The sequence below is a fragment of the Ruditapes philippinarum genome, unplaced genomic scaffold (genome assembly GCF_026571515.1).
Source record: "Ruditapes philippinarum isolate M1 unplaced genomic scaffold, ASM2657151v2 ctg773_1_1_1_1, whole genome shotgun sequence".
Taxonomy (NCBI): domain Eukaryota; kingdom Metazoa; phylum Mollusca; class Bivalvia; order Venerida; family Veneridae; genus Ruditapes; species Ruditapes philippinarum.
This window is the reverse complement of record NW_026859995.1, coordinates 152,169-175,461: the sequence shown is the minus strand read 5'-3', so window position 1 is coordinate 175,461 and position 23,293 is coordinate 152,169. Positions and strand designations below refer to the sequence as shown.

At 31.6% G+C, this 23,293-nt stretch overlaps 2 protein-coding genes across 3 annotated transcripts in view; both read right to left on the bottom strand.

Annotated features, from left to right (window-relative positions):
• The window catches only part of LOC132758560 (uncharacterized), a 34,151-nt gene extending 31,559 nt beyond the window's left edge, over window positions 1–2,592 (bottom strand). Inside the window, exon 1 of one of the 2 annotated variants that reach the window (XM_060750237.1) lies at window positions 2,545–2,592. The gene's annotated coding sequence lies outside the window, so the exon portion shown is untranslated. The remainder of the gene's footprint in view (window positions 1–2,544) is intronic. The other variant, XM_060750236.1, reaches the window with a different exon arrangement.
• The window catches only part of LOC132758562 (uncharacterized), a 223,406-nt gene extending 200,979 nt beyond the window's left edge, over window positions 1–22,427 (bottom strand). The window contains exons 1-10 of the mRNA XM_060750239.1: window positions 22,020–22,427; window positions 19,709–19,763; window positions 18,832–18,939; window positions 17,611–17,720; window positions 16,083–16,200; window positions 15,412–15,590; window positions 14,440–14,499; window positions 13,516–13,582; window positions 12,970–13,095; window positions 12,656–12,718 (exon numbers count right to left, since the gene is read on the bottom strand). Coding sequence (XP_060606222.1) covers window positions 12,656–12,718; window positions 12,970–13,095; window positions 13,516–13,582; window positions 14,440–14,499; window positions 15,412–15,590; window positions 16,083–16,200; window positions 17,611–17,720; window positions 18,832–18,939; window positions 19,709–19,763; window positions 22,020–22,136 — 1,003 coding nt within the window. The 5' untranslated portion in view covers window positions 22,137–22,427. The remainder of the gene's footprint in view (window positions 1–12,655; window positions 12,719–12,969; window positions 13,096–13,515; window positions 13,583–14,439; window positions 14,500–15,411; window positions 15,591–16,082; window positions 16,201–17,610; window positions 17,721–18,831; window positions 18,940–19,708; window positions 19,764–22,019) is intronic.
• Between the last annotated feature and the right edge of the window lie 866 nt (window positions 22,428–23,293).

The window sequence follows — 23,293 nt, the reverse complement described above, 5'->3', positions numbered from 1 at the left end:
TAAACTGATATAATATGCTTTGAATATCTAATCTTAAATGCATACTAAGTACTTGATTTTTAATCTATTTTTTCTGTTTAACATCATTATTGTTTGGTTCTGTTCGAAAGAGAAACTTCAGTTAGGTAGAAGTGTTGTGGTTTACTGACTTCATGTACTTATGTTTTGTGAGCTTGTAAATGTTCTAGGATCATCCATTATATAATTAAGTGGATGGTACAGGGTGTCCAACTCATAATGCTGTAGCAACGACGTCACAAAGAGCGCGGCTTGCGATGTTTCTTGCCATTTATAAGTTCAAGTCCCCTCCTACGGACCGATTGTCCTTGTGTTTTCTTAATATACTCCTCATAATATTTCCTATTTATGGTTCTACCTCTTTCGACCTTGTGACTGAGAATTATATATCTATCGTAGGCAATAATTATCAATGTTTTGGTTTAGACTGAGTTCTTATATACTTCGTAGGCTTCGGGGAGCTTGGTGTTGCCACTAGGCTGATAGCTTTCTTTCAGCCTCAGTTCATAAAAACACATGTACATCGATAGCAACGATTCTTGATAAGACGTCTTGCCCTTCCACATAAAACCGTGAAGTAGATAAGTGGCCACTTTCAAACGACGTCCGCCTGATTTGGTGTTATACGATGTTTCAACCACCTGGCGAAACCTTACTTACTTTTTAACGGTTGAGCAAAAAGGTATAAATTGACCATACACTTAATTTTCGTTCATGAGCCATTTCTTTGTACGTAATTCTTCGATCAGATTCCAACAAATTTTAACTGTGATAATCGTTGGTAGCCGTCACACTTTTTCATGCTCGGTAGGCATCTTTAACGCACTGTCTGTCATTCTTTTACTTTTTAACGTATTCACCCATCTTATACATTGCAAAACGATAAAGCAAATGTGTCCCAAGCTTCTTGTAAAGCATTTCCTGTGCTACACTTTTTTTCATTATGCCCCGGATTTGATTTTTTTCCCTTTTTTAGAAAGTAAAAACATGAAATTATCGAACTTTTAATAATGGTTTGAGAGCTTGTCAGATGAATTAGCATGTACAAAGTAACGTTGAAAATGTAATCATAGGTCGTAAAAGTAGTCAAATATAAACTAGTTAATAAATATAAACAAAGTAGGGCTGTGACTTCCATACAAAATACAAAATCACTTTAAAATTGAATGTAATAATTGCAAAAGAGTAACAAAAGCAAAAGATGGTTCAGGTTAATGAGGAACTTTTTGGAATCAATAACAGGACCACAAAAATAAAAAAATACATTTTGAGGAATAAAGAAGACACAACAATTTGTACATAATCGTGTCTTTATCTTTTTTATAAGCGCGTTTCCCGTACAATTGAACGGCGTAATCTGTTACTGCATTCATTCTTGCAACCTTTCTTACGAATTTAGAATATTTCGTTTATTATGATATGACGTTAACATTTTGACACTCAATATCTTCTTGAATATTTCACGAAAGTTTATGTAATCCGTACCTATGATAGGTCAGAAGCTGAACTATTATCGGTTTAATGTTTGATGTGTAAGGTCGAACGGTCGCGCATTAGGTAGTTTAAACAAAGAAAATAAAATATACGTAACATTTGAATCGAATATTGATTTGACATTATATTCACAGCATGATACTGACAAACAGTTGAATATATCCTGATTCTTAGCCCTTGTCGTCAAATAACGGATAAGGACCTCGAGCACACAGTTGTAAGAATGCACACAACGGATACAGTATTTCGCTCTTACGAATAAGAATTAGATATTTAATGTTGGGAGTTGTTTTTTTTGTTTATTCCAATATATCGACTAAATGTCAGCCTTAATACAAATCTTTTAGAGAGATATAAATGTAAAACATACATCATTATCAAACTTATCGTCAAAGCTGAAGAAACCGAAAGTACATAATGTTTACCAGTTGGCAATAATTCGCATTTGGTTATAATTTGTGGGCCTTATATAATTGATTATGGTCGTTAGACATACTTTTACCAATCTGAATGTCAAATGTATACTTTCGTTATACATTATCACAAATTGCATCGACTGTTTATATTTACATCTAGAACCACATTTGTTATAGAACTACTTTAAATCCGAAATAAGTCGAGGTTTTTATGAGTGATAGCCTGGTGTTCCGATTTTCCCTTACACTACATTACAATAGTTTTACAAATGTGGTTTACCACTGTACTCAAAATAGTCTTGTATTGGATTCGTTTATTACGGATCATTATACTGTTATATTGTCAAGTGTAATCAGTCCGCTTAACCATGTACAATATAAAACATTTGTATTTTTTATACAACTATTGGTTTAACAATTGTTCTAACAGAAAAAAGTATCGTAAAATCAATTTATCTATCTATCCATCAATCATCAACTTAGTTATGATTATCTTCAATGGCTGAAATTTACGAAACCCTTTTCATTTTTGTTGACTTTATATCTTTGTATCATATTGAAGACAGTCAAGTTTATAAAAAAAATCAGAAAAAGATGATTTAGAATAAAATCTTACCTGTTAATGGCGAAGCGTCTAGTATAAATCTACAATAAATGACGCATAAAAACTCGGAAAATCGCCAAAAATGGTTTTCAAAATGTTTTGCATGGATGTATTTATAGGTGTCACCCGTGTGGTATTGATTATCCTAAACTTCATTTGTACTAGGACATTCATGTTTGAGGGTATTTCAGTATCAAACTTATTTCAAATAGCTATAACAGTATATGACAAACAACTATTAAAGGACGTGCAGGTGGCCTAGATATATACTGGGTTCAACAGGTAATGGGCCTCATATATTTTGACAAGTCATTTAAATATGCCCATTTCATACATTTAACATTAATAAACAATTAAAACAGCAGGGGATTTCGGAAATTCCTATGACTGGTACAAGTATATCCGCCCATGTCTCTAGTGTTTTATGTGGTCCTTCCGACAATATCCATATTTAAGGTTGTAAGATGGTTATCAGTCTTAAATTATAAACTGTTTGTGTATTTTTAAATTGAAGAAAAAATATATATAAAATTCTCCTTTTGTAAACCAAAATTAAAAATAGAAATATCATTACTACTTTACTTTTGAGACCGTTACACTTCATTGCTACTATTGTAAAACATTGTAAAAGAGAATATTGCGGCTACATAACTAACAAACAGGACAGAACAATAATATTTTATAGTGCAACAATATGGTAAAAAATGCTTATTATAACCTCCTTTGTTCAGTCACCCGGTATTTATTAAAAACGCGCCATAAATGAATTTGTTTGTACAATCAGATATAAAATTCATATTAAATAAATCAAAACATGCACTAAAAAGACGGCAGTTATTACACATTTCGGTCAAAATATCGACAAAAGATGGAAAACTAGTTGTTGTGCGTGCCCGTTCCTACACGTTCCTACATTTGAAATAGTGATAATACTAACTCCCCCGTCTTGAGGTATGCATATATCATGATATTATCTCTTTTTATTGGTGTTTATATGAATTGGTTATTATTCTTAATATTTTATACCAATTTGATAATTATCTTTGTTTTCCTTTGCATGTCAAATATATACCGGAACATTCGTTATACAATATCACATATTACACCCCTTGTTTATATTTACAACTACAACCACATTTGCTATAGAACTACTTAATATCCGAAATTAGTCGAGGTTATTATCATGATTTATAGCCGGGTGTTCCGATTGGCCATTTAAACTACATAAAAAGGGTTTTCCAAATGTGGTTTCCCAATGTACTACAAATTTGTCCTGTCTTAAATTTGTTTATTACGGATCTTCTTAATGTTATATTGTCAAGTGCAATCAGTCCGCATAACCTTGCACAATATATTATATTTGTATTGTTTATTTTTTTTCTAAACCTCTTCAAAAATACTAAAATTTAAAAACAACTACTGGTTAGATTATTGTACTAACATAACAAATATATAAAATATAAAATACATACTACATTCCCCTTTTGTAAACCAAAACTAAAAATAGAAATATCGTTACTACTTCACCATCTTATTGTTACTATTGTAGAACAATGGCAAAACAGAAGATTGCGAGCAGAACAGAACAGACACATTTTGAAGTGCAACAGAATGGTATTAAATTATAATAGTTACCTTATCTTTTCAGTCGATCTGTGTTCTAATCAACCGCGCAGTGAATTATTTTGTTTGTACATTATCTTATATAATTCATATTAAATCACAACATGCACTATAAAGACGATGGTTATTACAAAGTTTGGTTAAAATAACGACAAGAGATGGAAAACTAGTTTTTGCCTGTTCCTTATGACATTTGTAATTGTGTAAATACTAACTCCCCCATCTGGAGGCCTGCATACCTTCAATGATATTATCTATTTATATATATATATATATATATATATATATATATATATATATATATATATATATATATATATATATATATATATATATATATATATATATATAAATTGGCTATAGTTTTCAGGCATAATACAGTTATAATTTTAGCAATTTAAAAATAAACTTTATTTCCTTTGCATATATGGTTTAAATACATATTTATTTTAGCTCGATTGCGAAACAAATTCTTGCAACTTATATTAATCACATTCGAGTCCGCTTCCTGGAACCAACCAGTATTACATTGTATTAATGTCATATGAAGAAACATGGTCGTGATCCCAGTAGGGTTCGAACCTATGATCCCCGTGTTAAGAGGCAAACACCTTAACCACTAGGCCACCGCTACCCTTGCATGTCAAATGTCTACATTCGTTATACATTATCATATATTACATACTCTGTTTATAATTACATCTAGAACCACATTTGTTATAGAACTACTTATAATCCGAAATTAGTCTAGTTTCGATTGACCCGTTATAATACATAGCAATGGGTTTCTTAATGTGGCTTTCTAATGTACTAAAACGTGTCCTGTATTGAATTTTTTTATTATGAATCTACTTAATGTTATGTTGTCAAGTCTAATAAGTCAACTTAACCTTGCACCATATATTATTTTTGTATTATTTTTATTTTTTCTAAATCTCATCAAAAATACTATAATTTCTGAAAAACAACTATTGGTTTAACCTTTGTCATCGTAAACTCAAATAATTTATATATCAACCAATTATCAATTTAGTTACAATGGCTGAAATTAACGCAATCCTTATCATTTCTGTTGCCTCCATATACCGTTGTATCATATTGAAGACAGTCAAGGTTATACAAAAAAAACGAAAAAAAAGAAAAAGATGATATAGAATAGAAATTTACCTGATAGTTTATGTCAAAGCTTCTAGTGCAATTCTACAAACAACGAGGCATAATGGTATAAAAACTTGGTAAATCCCGAAAACTGGTTTTCCAATATGTTTTGGATGTATTAATAGGTACAGTTTTGATTATCTTAAACTTCAAGCAATTGAGTTACATTTTGTTTAGGTTAACATAGTAAATCAGAAAGTTCTTTTTTTAAATCATTTAAATAAGTGGCTACAATCCCCTGAATATGTGTAAAATTTGTGCATGCAATGTTCATGCATTTTGGTATAGAAAGGGTATAAATTGACCGAAAATGATCACTTAAGCCCATTTGCAAGGTATATCTTACCTCTTGTTAGAACTTAGCCATTTTATATTTAAACATAAGGATTTTTTTTCGAGAGGGGGGTGGGGTGGGCAGGGTTCTTAATATAAAATGCTAAAAATCAATTTTTAATTTTGATACTTTAAAAATGTGGCTTGTTCATTAGGTAAAATAAAATATTATATCGTTGTTGAGTTTTCTTTTTTAGTTGTGAGTTACTTATAACTTTAGATAAGATAAAAAAAAAGACTATTGATATCAATTGATGAACCAAAATCTTGTTTCTTTGTACTTTCTGTTAAAAATTATTTTAACAAAAGAATCTGGGTAAATACGGGAGTTTATCCTGTTACACCTCTTTATTCTTCAAGCCAACCATCTGATCTGCTTTCACAGATTTGTACAGACTGTTGCCGACAATATCCGTAGAATGTGTGCTATTTGGTAATTCTTACTCGACCCTTTGCAGAAAGCATCATTCAACACTTCTGTTGACATATGCATGAAGATTTATTATAATGCTGCATTGTCTTCGCAGCTCCGCTACAGTTTGTCGTATTTTTTATGACTGGATTCTTCTCTTTATCCAAAGACAGCTCCAGTATTTTCGTTTTTTCTTTTTTATCACAGAAAATTGCCGATGTGTAGGCGGAGGATGAGGCTATCAACACAGTTTATAGTTCATAATTATGTAGATTTGTTGGCGGTTCGTTAACCAGTTCAGCCGGAACGGAGTTTTTTAGAACTTTTTTTCAGAATGGAACCGGTAATATTTCTAAACTGACACAACGCGTAATCTAAACAAAGACTCGTTGCAAGTTATACATGTACATGTAACCTACATGTATATGTTAATTATTGGTCTTAAAGTCGAACGCAAGCCTATCTAACTTTTTCCGAACAAATTATATCGCTGTCTTTATCCATCTTTTTATATTAAATATCAACGAAATTCGTTTGTCTAAAAATTTCAAACGCAAACCGTCTGTGGATCTAATGTTTGCGAATTTTGTGGTGTGACGGGATTGAATATAAGCATTAAACAAAAACAATATTTAATGGAATGGTCAGAAACTCTTTTTTTATATACAGAGGGAAATCGTTATATAACGAATTTGTACGTGTGAATAAACATGTTGGAGCTAAGAGTGAGGTTTAGTGCACACTTTATCGGTTTAATGTTATCATTATTGTTTAAGCTATTGACCGCTGTTCTATGTGCAATGTGAAGTGTGTAGCTATCATAATTATCAATGAAAGAATGAAATGTGTTTGCAAACTCAATACCTATAATTACATTATGAACGAAGGTTATCAGGGATATTAAGTCATTTTTGTAATTTATGCAAATATGAAATGAGTATATCCCACGATAATGGTCATATCACACTGTGAAGTATCATCTATCGAGTTAAATTGCTATCGTTCTTAATGACAATACACTAATTACAATTCAATATTTTGACAAAGTTAAATATATTAAATTATGGATATAATTTATTTTGGAAATTTCTTTTAAGTGTAACGTTTTGCATAATACGATGACCTTTTTGTTGTTTCCAGTTTAATACAAATATTTCACGAAGGGAGATAAATCTGTAGTACATATAATACTTAATAATCTGCTGTAATATAATCTGCGGAGTTGTTCACCCTTTACGGTTTTTTAATATAAACTCGTGTAATTCAGTAGGCTGGTTGTTAATAGTTGTTATCTTGTTGAAAAAGACATACCTTAACATCACCTGCGATTTAACGGACGGCACGTGTTTTGCTCCTAAACATTTGATATTGCACCAGGTTGTAGTCTAAGCGGTGCTGAATCGCCCATTATTCACATGCGAGTGATATGGCCACTGTTAAGTGTTCGGTTTGAGTCCCGGAGGGAGTACAGTTCTTTCCGAAAATAACAGTAAACAAGTGACCTTATTTTGAAAAACTTTCTCTCTAGATTGAAGTTATACTATTTGATCTTTTGGAATGCCATGCCTAAATGGGATTGTGGCGTCTAACCACCTGTTTTATTGTATTCGAATTACATAAAACGTTACCATTGTTACCACGACAGCTGATAAACGTTCAGTGAAGATAACATTATTTACCATGGCTAATATTACGTGTCATAGTATTCAATATTATTCCTTTAATGATAATACCTGCCCATTTGAACATAAAATAGATAAATACAGAATCCCTAAAGAAAGCCCAACACGGCAAAATTGAAAATGTTGCAGGCTCGGTTTGATTGAGCCTGTTCATGGACGGTACTGGAAAGTGCAAGTTACCGTCCACACCCCCTAGCACCGGCTTAAGCAGAATTCAACATTTAACATGAACTGGTAAAATTTAGAATTTTGAAACATCCGCAGATGTGTTCATATGGCGGTTATCATGGAACCTTCAATGTGACACGGTAGTGCCATTCCATGAAAAGCGGCATATGGTCCCCAAGTAAAAAAATGCGTGTGCCCTAAACGAGAAAACAATGGGCGGAACTAAATAAAATGGAATTTTGAAAGGGGATCTGAGGTTATGAAGCCTGCGTATCTCTTGAAGCTTACCTCAAGAAATTGGAACTCATTCGGACACACATCCAACATTACTCGTAATATTCCCTATCCAGAAAATGCAACAAGTTAAGAGCGATAAGCTCTATAACGTGCGTCACGGTGGTGTCTGTTCGTGAATGTCAGTACATATTCGTTATAAAAACGGTAAATCGAACGAGCCGTTACAAAGCAAACGTTGAAAGATGGCGGACAGAAGAATAGTAACTGCTTTTCATTTTAAGAATTTGCGGAAGAGTAATCAATGTTCATGTTGACAAACTTCAAGATCTCGATGTATATAGTCAGACAGTCTTTGCCTCACGTGATATAGGAACTACAAAAATATGAGTATTGCTTTTATTAAACTTCACTGTTTTACTTATGATTACAGTATTTTACAGTCTAGCACTTAAAATCTGTAGTTATTTCTTCCGCAGAGCAACATTAATTCTTAAACGTTTTTTTCTTTTTCTTGTTTAAGGTTGTTGCTCTAAAAATATTTATTTTATAATGAAGTTTATCTTTATGAAAGATGCAAATTGTTTTAAATAGGTTGTTGCTGTTTGGAGGCCATTTTGCAGATATTACACCGTTAACACCACATTCATGTTACAAAATTTGAAATTCCCAACAAGTGACTGCCATTATTTTAAGGGGTTCATAGATGATGGCTCATAAACTTCCATTTGAATCATTTCCAATCCAGGAATGCAAACCTTATCAATTGCATATTTATGATGGATGAGGAAGACTATGCACTACAGAAACGAATAAAGAGTGATGAACTTCTTTAGCTAGGATTCTCATATCTATCAGATAGTGACATAGTCCAATGATATCATCATATGAGGTTGTCCAACACTGCAAGTCTGTGACAAGGGGCACTAAAAAAAGCAGACTCTGTACTTCAGATACCGCTATTTTGATCTTTGGGTATGCTAATTTTTTTATTAAAAATCGATCTCAGACTTAGATTCAAATTATCATTTGTCTCTTACAAAATATTCAACAATCTTGTGCGATGATTATTATGTTACATGTGGAGAAACTAGTACGAGGATTTCAACTATTTGATGAAATATAACCGATTAGATAATTTATCAAGTGACAACTCTGTATTTGATACTATTGATAATATGGATGTTCCACAGTGAAACGATTTTTAAAAGAAAGTAGCTGCAGTTGATATTGAAACCATTCCTGCTCAAATATTCTTTTTTTATTTGTTTTGTCTGTTGCTGTTTCGTGCTAGTTTCTGTTCTGTCTATTGGTTTGCTTCTGTTTGTTACTTCCTTTCTGCTGAACGAGCAGATTTATCATAATGTGCTTCCTTGTTTGAAACGAATCTTTACCTGCCTGGCGTTTTTTATCAATGAATACAGATGTTTTAAATATATAACAAAAAAGAGTTATGTATAGTACGTAGAAATTAAAAAAAATTGTACAACTTTATCCATTAGAAAGGTGCCTTTTGAAACAGTATATCTATATAAAAACGAAACAGATATGAAAGAGAAAAAAATCATAACCAATGATTTGTCAACATAAAAATGGATTGCATTCACACACAAAATCATGATATGTATGCAACTGTGACGAAACTGCAGATATTGGTATTTGTCACTTTAGTTACGGTCGCATGGCTTAACTACCTTGAAGTTCTAAGATCGAATTCCCATATTCTTTGTCAAGATTTACTTAGTGTACAAACAGATCGTCCATACATTCAAGGGAAGATTTGCTCGGAAACTGCTTGCGGACGGGAGTAATAGTGTTTTAAAGCATTTTCACGCATTTATATGCATGCGCATTTAAAGCTTCAAGAAAATGAAAACATTCGAATACAATTTTGATTTAATCTCATGTTTCTGATAATGTTTGTCATTATTTCGAGTGAGGACTACCCGTCAATCCAATGTATTTAAGAAAGTGACCAGACGCCTGGCAGTGCAATATTTTATATATCATATCTGAATATTGATCTTGACTTCTCCCGCAGAAGTTCAAAACATCACATACAAAGTTCTGAAAAGAGCTTGTATCGTGAATATGGAAATTGTCTCCATGGTGTTTCTTCTGTATATTTTTGGAACTTTCAGTAAAATATAAGAAAACAATCTTGCATAGTCTAGTAGAGGCTACCTTTGATAATAATAGATTGTCAAGTATTTCGTCCACCATTGGCTCATATTTTTCCTCATTTGGTGGGGCACTAAGTGATTTAAAACATAAAAATATCAATATTCTATCATGGTCCCCTAACACATTATTTATCCATCTATCACGGTTACTTGTCATGTAGTGTTTATGAATACTCCGATCGTAACAACACTGACTTGTTATCCCAGCCTCTTTATCGAAGATATATTTCAGTATTTTAGTGGCCTCATGAGTAAAGTGATCGTATGGTTTGGGAAGAAATAATATTTTCTTTTTTATAAAATGGGTTCGTATCTTCCAGAAGCGCCATTGTTACACTTTTTTCTGATACACCTAACAACTGGCTTTTGTTCCCGTCGTCCTTTTTCCGGTATATTTGAAAACGATGTTGAACACAATCCTCGGTTTGAAAGTTTTCTAGGCAAATATGATTCCTTTTGTTTGCTCCTTTCATCCTTTTGTGTATTTTCTGAAACGGAACGGATGAAATATGTTTCAAGTGACATATAAAAATTGAATTGAAATACATGTATATAAACTAGGCATAAAATAGATAAATACAGAATCCCTAAAGAAAGCCCAACACGGCAAAATTGAAAATGATGCAGGCTCGGTTTGATTGAGCCTGTTCATGGACTGTACTGGAAAGTGCAAGTTACCGTCCACGCCCCCTAGCACCGGCTTAAGCAGAATTCAACATTTAAACATGAAATGGTAAAATTTTGAATTTAAAAACATCCGCAGATGTGTTCATACGGCAGTTATCATGGAACCTTCAATGTGACACTTCCGTGCCATTCCATGAAAAGCGGCGTATGGTCCCCAAGTAATAAAAAGCGTGTGCCCCAAACGAGAAAACAATGGGCGGAACTAAATAAAATGGAATTTTAAAAGGGGATCAGAGGTTATGAAGCCTGCGTATCACAGATAAGACGTCAAAACTTGAAAACTTGAAAGACATTTGTTAATACTTGGCAATCTATGAAATAAAAGCAAATCGTCACAGCAATTTAAAGTCATTACATAAGAAATATTTTATAAAATGTTTTTTTAAATTTTGTTTTGGTAAAATTTGGTGAAATATAAGAAGACCTTTGCGAGGTTTTTTATAATTACGGGTTGTGATTTTCAAATATTCGTTATCTGTGTCTACTTATTCTGTTGCCAGTAAGTTGCCAGGTAAAAAAAACACATTTAAAATTTTGAATTACAATTCATTAACACCACTAAAAACATTTAGATCAATTTGTACTTTAGATCAGCTAACGAAATATCAATACAACAAAACCTTCAACGTCCTTGTCTTTAAGTGGGATTTTGTCAGCCATCGCCTTTATACTGTGCATTCCGAGACTTCTAAATATCATAATAACATATCATAAAAGACATTTAGAAAGAACATGACCATTCCAAATGTTTAATTTTGTCAGTGAATCAGGTATAAACAAAAAAATGACTTGACATTTTTGTTATAAGGTGTTCAATTTTATGTGACAAAATAATCAATGCATCACGTGAACTTAATGAAAATTTCAAAAATTATCATTTTATAATGTATCGGGTAATTGCTGCAATTTCTTTTAAAGAGTGGAGCCAGTTTTTTTCATTCTTTAGGTATTTTCATATATGTTTCTTTAATACACATTTCTTCATTATCCATGTATTGGCCAGTTCCTATTACAATAGAAAATCTTTTGAAATACATTACTATTCAAACATGATCATAATTCACTTTAAGGCTCCTTAAGCCTTATATACCATATCATCTCTCAAGCAAAGGCATTATAACTTTAGTAAAGCCTGAATAATAACATAAAATGTGATAAAAAATTGAGTTGCCTGAATCCTGAATTTTGTTAGATGAAACATCCTACAGATTCGGTATGTAGTTAAATTTGGAATGTAATTAGTACACTGACAAAAACATTTCATTCTCAAAGAGTTGATAATCTTTTAAAACAGCATTACATTGTTTCATGTAAGATGTGAGATCAATATGACGGCAGTATAAGTATTCACTATTAGAAGGAAAAAAACATGTTTAGCAAATTGACAGCTTCTTGAACGTATGCAGGTTAAAGAAGCAAAAAGGAAGCAAAAAAAAAAAGAAAAAGAAAAAAAAGTCCACTCAAACGAATGTTTAAAAATTAACGCACACATAAGCACAGCCGAAAAATGCCCCCAATCCCCTTCCTCTTTTTGGATCCGAACATAAGCTGTTTCGTCAGCACCATATTTATAGTGTAAGGTTACAGATTTGCCCTTATTTATATAGTATAATGCACAATTGAAAATCATTCAAACAGTTTACCTTCTTTGCTTTCATGCTGAGATCTCCGGTATTTGATACGTAAGTACATTAACCACTGTACAACTAAAAAAAATAAACCAGGTACAAATAATTCCACACAGTAAAATCTACATATTTTATTAACAATTAACTTAGCATTTTCTTCAGGACGGCGCATTTGTTAGAACAAATAAGTAAAAATTTTATGGCAAAGGCATTAAAATACATAACAAATTTTTTTTTTGTCCAGATATCTTCAATATCTTTAGAATATTTCAAAATATGATAACCTGTCATACACTTTAGTAATCAATTAAAAGCAAAACATAACTAACCAAATATAATACTGAAGAATATAGCCGCTATTACGACAACACAAATTATTCCAAATATCACAAATGTCCCAAACGAATGTATATTTCCATGATCCACAGGAACTGTTGGTATATTACTAGAGTTTCCTGAAACAATTGAAGATAACAAAGTAAAAGACTCATAACAAGCTTAAGCTAACATTTCCTTAAAGGGTAAGTTTCAAAGTGTGCCTAAGAAGGAACGTAAATGTGTTTAGCCGGAAATAGCCCAGAATGTGAACAAGTTTGACATTTGACATACTTTTCCATAATTGTTACATAATGTTAAATAACGTTAGATTGACATCAATACAAAGTACTATATCACTATAACTTTACTCATTGCAAGAAAGCGAAAGAAGTAATAGAATGTTACGTGGTTCGAAATAGCAAAATATAAAAAGATAAACAGAATAATGGCTTATTAAGTTCAGCTTTCTAATAGTATGCTTAGCTTTTTTAATTAAAAATGAATACTTCTTTAACAAATTTACATTATTTATAAGGAAACGTATTGAATTATCTTGCCTTTTGAACAATTAACTCTAACTTGCTGGTACTTCAGGCAATATTTATCTTGAACACTGTAGAGCACCTAGAAAATAAGTTACATAATAATCAATTTTAACACTAAAATAAAACGAAGATAACGATAATAAAAAATGTGAAAATGCAAACATTCTGACATCTGGAAAATGATTCTTTCATTTCTTGAATAGGCATATAGTCTTTGTGTTTCTCTGTTTTTTGTGAAATCAGAATATATTTTTAATGCACGTTTGCCGACAAAAGATATTATTTAGCAATCCATGTGAAATTGTGTGTGATGACTGCTGTATGTGATAACTACTGAGCAGGCCATGTGTCATTTTTGCGTGGGATGATTGATGTCAGTACAATTGTAGTATAATTTCATTTTCTTAATAATTACTTTCGAACTCAACACAAAATGCACGATATATAAACAACACGCAACGTAACGAGTGTTTCCTTTTGAATTTACTAGCTTATTCATATGAAAGGGGAAAGCTAAAAAGGACTTTGTAAAGAATCTCCGATAAGACTGCAAGCATGCAGTTATGAAATGCACATTTTTATTCGCTTATTTATAACGCATTTAATTTTGTATTCTACAAATATCATCTAGAGACAAATGTAATAGGTAAGAACCAGAATATTATGTTAAGTGTTTATTTAAGTCAAAATGTTATTTAAGAATACATAAACTTCACCGTGTGACCTGTACAAGAGCAGGAGACATCCGATGGCCCTCCATGGCTTTTGTTTGCTTGTTTGTCTTTTTTGTCTTTTTTTTCTGGGGAGAGTACGGAGTACTTACTCCGAAATAGAACGATTTGCAATCCGTAAAAAAACTAGATGAGCAGATAAAAGTATGTAGAGTATATACTGATTGGAGAGCTTAAAATGTTATTCTTAAAAAGTATAACTGACCTTTATGTGCCCTATACCACTGTATTCACAATTCAGGTGGTACTCAAGTCGTGTATCTGTCTGAAACATAAGTAGCAAATATGAAACTCCTTTTTCATAAAGTAACAAGCATTACAAAATAAAAAAAAGTCTACAATAACGCGTTAAACTATGCATTCACAATTTAAAAGCATAAGACTTTTAAGATTAACAAAAATAAAGTATTTCACTAAGTAAATATGACAAAACAAGCTCAACAAGGAAGGGTAGCGATCAATGAACGCATCCTCCACACAACCCAGTTTCAGAGGACCACCGGTAAGGAGACAAGCGGGGGCCCTAAATAAAAGCAGAACAGGGTACAAGACAAAGCACAGTCGTCGTAAAAACCGACATCATATTTGTTAAAGTTACATTATGCCCACCAAAGAGTATAAAGTAAGTGTACAGGTGAATGTCAACATTTTGGCATTTTTCCTTTCTATTTTATAACTTACTGCGCTTGAATTTTAAATAACTCATATTGTACAAGGGCTAAGGCATTTCTGTAAATATCCACTGGAATTTGCATTTTACCTTTATTTGTCGGACAATCTTCGTTTATTTTTTAGGCAGATTAATATTTTATACAAAGCATTTTTCAATATCAACTATTGATCAATCATCATTTCAAAAGTCAATCTTTTGAAAAATAGTGTCAATTCAGCTATACTTGCCAATGAAAGAAATGACAATAAAATTACTGAAGAATAGTACACATAAAATAGAGAAAATAAGAATCTCCATAGAAAGTCCAAAAACGGCAAAATTAAAAAAAAAATATGTTTCATGCCCGGTTATAGTGAGCACGTTATGGACGGTATTATCGTCCACGCCCCTAGCACCGGCTTAAACAGATTTATATATAAGTGTACAATCATGTGATTGTACAGCAAATTCCATAACAAAATCAATTATCAGGGGAAAACCTCATACTTAATATAAAGCGTTTACCTGTCTAGAAATCTGGATGATATTTTCGTCGCATGATGGATTAACAACGCCATGGAAAGACAGATGTTTCACAATTGTTGACGTATCGTAAAATATTGAAGCCATATCTTTACAATCAATTTGAGAACTAATTTGCATAGGTACCACTTCACATGTATCCTTACAACTGTGAACAGGATCTGGTAAAGATGAAATATCACGAATATTGCAATATTACCATGATTAATATTACAATAATAAAGTAAACATATTACAATTTTGTCAATTTAGTACTGTTATCTAAAAAATTGCAACGCTGCTTCAAGTATTACAATGTTACCTTAAATATAGCAGTAATACTATCAATCTTAAATATTACTGTAAACATTGCAATGTGCTGTCATAAATATTGCAATACACCTCAAATATTGCAATAGTTCTATAAATCTATAGTGTATCAAACAGATGATTTTTACGTTTATATTCCCGACACAATTTATATACCCAGTAAGTTTATCTACTAGATGTATCGATTTGTTTATACATCTGAATTTGAAAATAAAAAATTCTAGGATTGAACGTGGATTTCTAGTTGAGAATACTTAAACAAGGTGACCCTTTTTCTGTAAACTTCTTTATCGGATGCCTACAGAAAAATGTAATACCTTAATTATAGATATATATATACACACCCAAATCACTGATATGTAGACTTCCAGAGTAGCCTAATTGCACGCTTGTAGATGATTGATAAACCCATGCCTTGATATTCGGTCGTTTGTCGATATGTTTCATTGGAAACCAACAATTCTGTGGAATATAATATAATCAATAGTACATATTATGCGTTACACGTATTCTAACAAATTTATAAGTAATACTGTTTCAGTAAGTACATTTGTACATATGTATACGTGTAGTCAATCATTAACAATATATAATAGATATCTATATATTATAACCACTGTGTTCATAAGAAATGTTGAAATACATGCAGCAATTTTCTAATGTTTAATAAGAAAGCAAAAATATAAATGTCATGGTTCAGAACTGTTCACTTATTAGGGGAGAAGATGTGTAAGCGGCCGGATAAGCCGCGGAACGGTAATCCGAATGTCCCGGGTTTGAGTCCATGTCAGACTGTACATTTTTCTCACCCTGTGACATTTTGGCGCCCAAAGGGGGACCGTGACTGCAAATAGCCCAGAGTTTAATTAACATTATTCTGTAACTCTGTGAAACTCGAGGACGAATTTCAATATAGCAGGGGAGTATGTCACGGTTCAGAACTGTTCGCTTATTGGGGGAGAAGATGTGTAAGCGGCCGGATAGCTCAGTTGATAAAGCCGCGGGACGTTATTCCGAAGGTCCCGGTTTCGAGTCCCGGTCAGGCTGCACATTTTTCTCACCCTGTGACATAAATGAGTATAAACAAACACTGAAAATGGCTTCTTCTGAAACTTATAAATTACTTTATCCACGCTTGTACGAAAGAAAATTAGATCGATTTTCATTTAAACATCTTTACCTTTAAGTTATAGCATTGAATAATTGAACATTGTGCAATAAATCATATCTTCATAAAGAAATCTAAAATCATAAACAAAGATAAACATATTCATGACAGTTTTGAAATGTGTAACATTTCACAAACAAATTATTCCTCCATTTTAGGTACATTTAAATAAAGTCAAAGTATACATTTGTATAATCAGTAGATATCCACCGTAAAATACGGATCTCACAGTTTTGGGGTACTTGACATCATAATTATGTCAATCATAAACTAACAGTCTTTGGTTAAGTATGTATCTACAAAGTTGTTTTTTATCGAATTAAAATTTGTTGGTCAAATCTTTGGAATTATGTCAATCAATTCTCTGAACTAACATTTCCTTTGTTAACCTTGAACCTATGTGGTATAACCTTTAAGCTATGCTAAAGCATGCACATATTTTACCACTGTTCAAATATGCATCACTTTGCTAATTTGTAAGAAACATGACACTTTGTGACGTCATCTGTGAAATGAGTACCCTTTATTCGGCCATATAGATACATTACTTTTGTCAATGAGATTTGATATATGAAAGTACAAATCTTTCTTAAAAATGTTTTTCAGACATCAAATTGAAGAAAGATGACACTTCACGTACATATCTATTTCGATTAAAGCAGGAGATTAGGATAGGAAGATAGACAATAAATCAAAGTAATCACCATTGCTGATGAGAGATTTAACTCATGCACGTGCAAATTAAAGCAGACTGGTCCCATTAGAATCTCATCTTGTAATGTGAGCATCTCATAACAGAGTCTGGTTTCTTTCCCTGAATAAATAAAATCTACATAAAATAGCATTGTTAATGTGCAACTCTTAATGTATGCAAGTAAAACTGTTTCTTATAAGTCACTTGATAATATGTAATATGTAATATGGAAATCACGGAATAATGTATAACGTGTTTTTTATCGTGGGTTCTATGAAAAAGATAGACACACTTATAATACATTTCAAATCACATACAAAATTTATCAGTTCGTTAGATTATTCTTCACCAGCAATTAAACCATTAATTTGATAAATGAAATGTGTAAAAAGACAGTCCTATTATTATAAATTAAAGGTGGCAAGTCCGAGTGGTTAACGCTTCAAACTTATAATCTAAGACTTCCTGGCAAATTGTGTTAAAAACCGGTCAAGGGCAAGTCGTTGTTTCCTTGAGCAAAAAACTTTACATTCATTGCTTAGTACTGGTTTGTTCCAGGAAGAAAGTATTATATTCCAACACAAACGAACTAACATAAATAAGAATAAACTTAACGATTATATCGTTCAGCAAGATGTGGGATCATGACTTATGTAATGGTTAAATTAGTTATCTTAAAATAAAGGTGCATCCACTATTTACATGTAGACCGTACGCTGGCTTGATAACACTGTGGAAAGTATACAGTTCATATACCAGGAATAAAGTCTACACACATATATCATCATATAACTAAGTCCTCAAATTAAAATATGAATTTAAAAGGTACAATTAGTTTACACGAAATATACATAATATCATGACATTTATAAATAGTAAATCATTTTATTTCCATTATCTAATACCCGACTCTCAACATAGTTTCAACATATAATACCGCTGATACTTAACACACATGAATATACTATGCTTACAAAGTTAGTTGATCGGAAAATAAAATATTATGCTGCTATATTAACAAGTGTTTTATACCGTTAAGCAACCAACGATTTCGTTTATGTGACATTTGCTTTTAAAGAAACATTCACACATATTTTGAAAATAATCTAACTACTGACAGCAGAAATATAGCTTTAAACCCTTTATTTTACGATTATAAAAACATAATTTGAGCTGCTGTAAAGAAAGACGGAATCATAATTATTTGTATACAACACGACATATCGCTTACATTGTATTTTATTTGATATCCAACTAATTTTAAGGAATCTTCTATCGGGACAAAGATCGAGCATCAGTTGTTTGTCAGCTACCAAATTTGACAGGTTAACTTCCGTGTCTGAAATTGTATAAAACTAGAGTTTTATCTATATTTCAATAGTAAGCATTTTCTTACTGTAGGAAATACATATGTACTATACGCCACCATAAGTTTATCCTCTAAAGGCATGTGCATGTGGTTAAGGTGCTTTCCTCTTAACCATCGAAGCATTAGCATGAACCAACAAGGCTTTGACTTTATTCATGAAGGCCGCCGTAAAGATCCCACAGGGCCCCGAATATCCGCGCCATGCCTAATACCTAATATTTTTGTTGCAAGGAGTTAACATTTTTTTCAAGATAGTGTTTCCAGTAAACACCCCTTTTAGCGCCACTATCCTAAGGGACACGCGACAGGTTAATCAACCATCCATAGTTATTGAGATAGATTTGACTTTGCCCTTCCGTGAGTCTTCTGTAGACGAGCACTCCTCAGAAGGGATTTTAAGAAGTGTCGGCCATGTTCCCATATATGACTTCAGTATTGATTAGATCCAGGAAGCGTTTGACACATTAAAGCCGAGCTAACGTTAATATGTGAGGTCAAAAATAAATAATGTTAACTAATGCCTTTTAATTTCATTACACACAAAATCATATCATCCTCCAAGTAACGGTCAATCAGAACGGCACAACCCACCATCTTGTTTATATTAACAACAAAGAGATGTTTACCTTCTTTTATAGATAAAACAATTCATTGATATTTCACAATTTCAACCTTAAACAGATCACAACAATTTTTTATCTTTAGATGAAAATAGAAGCTACCTAAAAGATTATCTTACCATTTGTTTCCTGAGGAATGATAATCTGTGGAGTCGCGTTCAATATGTCAGTCGCCTGAATAAAGAAATAGTATGTTCTTCATTTGTTAGAATGAAATGAACCAATATATAGGTACAATGAGGTCAGTATATATTGTTGAGTTCAATACTGTATTCTATTGAACGAGTACACAGATATTAAACTAATATTTTTGACGAGGATCAAGCCGATGAAGGTTAAGCAACTGGGACGAGTCAAATAGAATCAGTATTGTTTTCGACAAAGTTCAATGTCGATTTATATGTTTTTCTAAACAAATTGTAAGATAAATGTATAAAAAATGTTACACCACTCTATCAACTTTTTAATGTTACACCACTTTATCAACTTTCATTTTTTTCGGCTTCGAAACACGTTAAAATCTATTTGATTAAAGGGCGATTTCAAATGTGAGGTTGACCTAGTAAAATATGAAACACTTTGATGTGAAGTTTTGATTTTATAAGATTTTTAAAATAATTACCATACACCATATTTTTTTCAATGTGCTTTATTTAGCCAAAGAATACCTATATTACCATAATTGAAATATAACACGTTTTCTGTTTAAAGGGTATCTGGCATGTTAAAAGAAAAGTTGGTGTTTGAACCCAGGACAATCGGTTTTAATTCAGTTGACAGTCATTCTAGCTTATAAAACAATATACATGCATATGTTGTCTACTTCAACTTGCCTTTTTATGTAGCATTACAATTTTACACAATTCGACTCTTTATTAGTTTTAACACGATTGGTATAAACTGTTCACATTTACTAAGCCACTGTTATGGCTATATTCTTAACCATTACAATATGAACATAAACGATAACATAAGGAATTGAATAATCACAAACATAGGGGAATTAGGCAGGGAGGGGGGGGGGGGGTTGCAAGTGTATTATAAATAAAGTTTGTTTTTATTTATTTAGTAGCAAACACTCAGTAAAATGTTCAATATTTTTATAAACATTCAATGCAGAGTTTGTATAATTATGCAAATCTGTTGGACGTGTTTTGATAAGTTACCAAGGCTACCTTAGCACTTACAAAATGATCAAAAAAGAAAATCAAACGATGTGATCACATTGGTTCAATCAGTAATGTAAACACACATCCTTTACCTCCCTCTGAACCTTTGAGATAACAGTTTAACCGGAAAGCTGTATAAATACAATAATTTGGAGAATAAAGTAGCACGCGTCATTTATATTTATTTTATTACTCTTGTATATATAAGAAAGCTCTTTGGTTTAATGTAATAAACTACGCCTCATAAAAGATGTAAAATTACGCAACGCTTTGAAGTATACTCTGAAGACAGAAACGCCTTGTTTGAAACATAATTGTGAAACAGGTGCCCGCGAAGTAAGAAAACGGAACAATATAAAAATTCATTTGAATCCGATTTAAGAGCAAATACTTTAACTATTATATCTTTCGGCGTTTGAATATTGTCCAGTTATTTCCTTTATTAAACTTTTAAAGGAATGGAGAACATATGAGGAATTTAATAACCTGTAACCTACCGACCTTCCATATAAAGATAGAATGGAATACAATATTCAACGAAAGTTAAGCAATCGTGCTGTTTTTATTTGTTTTAAAAATAAAATTCGCACTTTTTTAAATATTCAGCTTCTGGAAAATAAGATAACCCAGTGTAAATAACCTTACCGTAAGCGTTCGAGCGGAACAAATGATCACCTATATATCTACCAGCGTTTTAAACTTCCTTCTTCCTTTATCGTATTTCAATTAAGTTTAGATTTTCTAAAAACTTTATATTAAGTAAAACTTTAACGTTCGTTACTGGTTATATATCTCATTTAAATACAAAGAAAAAACAAACAAATTTATTTTATAGAATTCCAAAATATAATTAAGATATACACTTAAGTATAAAATATCGTAGTTATTTCAGCTGATAAAAGTTAACACATCTATAGTTATATAATAATATGATAATTATTCTGTTTACAAATTGAATGAATAACGAAACATTGTGGATATCATATGCACATTACGTTACTTTGTACTGAAAACATTTAAAACAATACAGTAACTACAGCAGTTATAAATTAGTACTTGATATCCAAAGACTCCAGAGTAACTTGGGCCAATAAAATAATTAATAAAAGTAATATTTATATTAAAACATTCATTACATTAAGACTATAGAGCGGGAAATCAGTTGAAGTTTACAAAATATATATGCAAAATGATTGTTCTAGTAATAATTTCTCACAGATATCTTAATTAAAACAGGAGAAAAAAGAAAAACAGATCTTACCGTTTGTTTACAGTGGATGAACACGGGCACATTCGCTAAATGCTGCAGGCAAATATACTTCTTCATCAAACATAACATAAACACACTCGCCAGATAGTGCCTAACATTGTCATACATTGCTTCATAAAATGTTTAACTTCTTTGCACTTAGATATTTAAATAGAACTTTGAAACACTCTGAAAAGTCCCTTTTAACACTTGTGTATATATGTGAATGGTATATGTGAATTACATTACATCCTTTCAGCTTGTACATCCTTTTGGTTGAAGTCACACGTTTATATACAAAAATCCACAAACGAGAACACCTTTTCATTTATTAACTTCCTTTTAATATTTTTATGAAATCAACACAGCTATATAGCCCGTCATTTTCATCCCATTTTGCTGTTGTAAATACACTACGTCTACCTGAAAGATAACATTGAATAAACTTGTGATGAGCTTGTTAATATATATGATTAAGCAATAAGCAAATTCACCGTTTATACTAAATTCACAATTATGTAACTGTATTAAATTATGTCATGCTATAAAAGCTTTATACTTTAACTTTTTTCACATACTTATATGTAATATTTACTTACGTTCCACATTATAGTGGAACAGATATGCATGTATGATTTTGTGTATTTACCCGATTTTGAATTATAGTCTAAGTTAACTTCTTTTCTCAATAATAATAATAATATCATAATAATAATAATAACAGTAATAATAATAAGAATAAGAATAATAATCATGATGATGATTATAATAATAATAATAATAATAATAATAATAATTAGAATAAACAACAACAAAACTCACTAACTAACTATATGCAAACTGAGACCAAAACTATTATTTTTTTTGTCCAAGATGCAAATAAAAAGGCAGGCATAAAGATCTTAAAAGCATATGTCGGAAACATGTCATTCCTTACATTGTTAATTATCATTATCATTAAAATCATTAAAATTATTATTATTATTATTATTATTATTATTATTATTATCATAAAAAAAAAATATTTTCAATTTAGAAAATTGTTGCACGTATCATTATAATAATATCTAATAAAAGAATACAAAGAGAGAGAAAAACTCACAAAACTCCAACCACATTTTAGTTTTTTTAACAGCACACATTATAAGGTTGTTACACCTCCACTAATTGGATTATAATGATACCTTGATTCAAACTCTTTAATCTAACAATTTATAACAAGCAAAGTGAAAACAGCGGGAGTTATTTCCTAACTCACGAAGATAAACATAGCGGCATTCCTTATC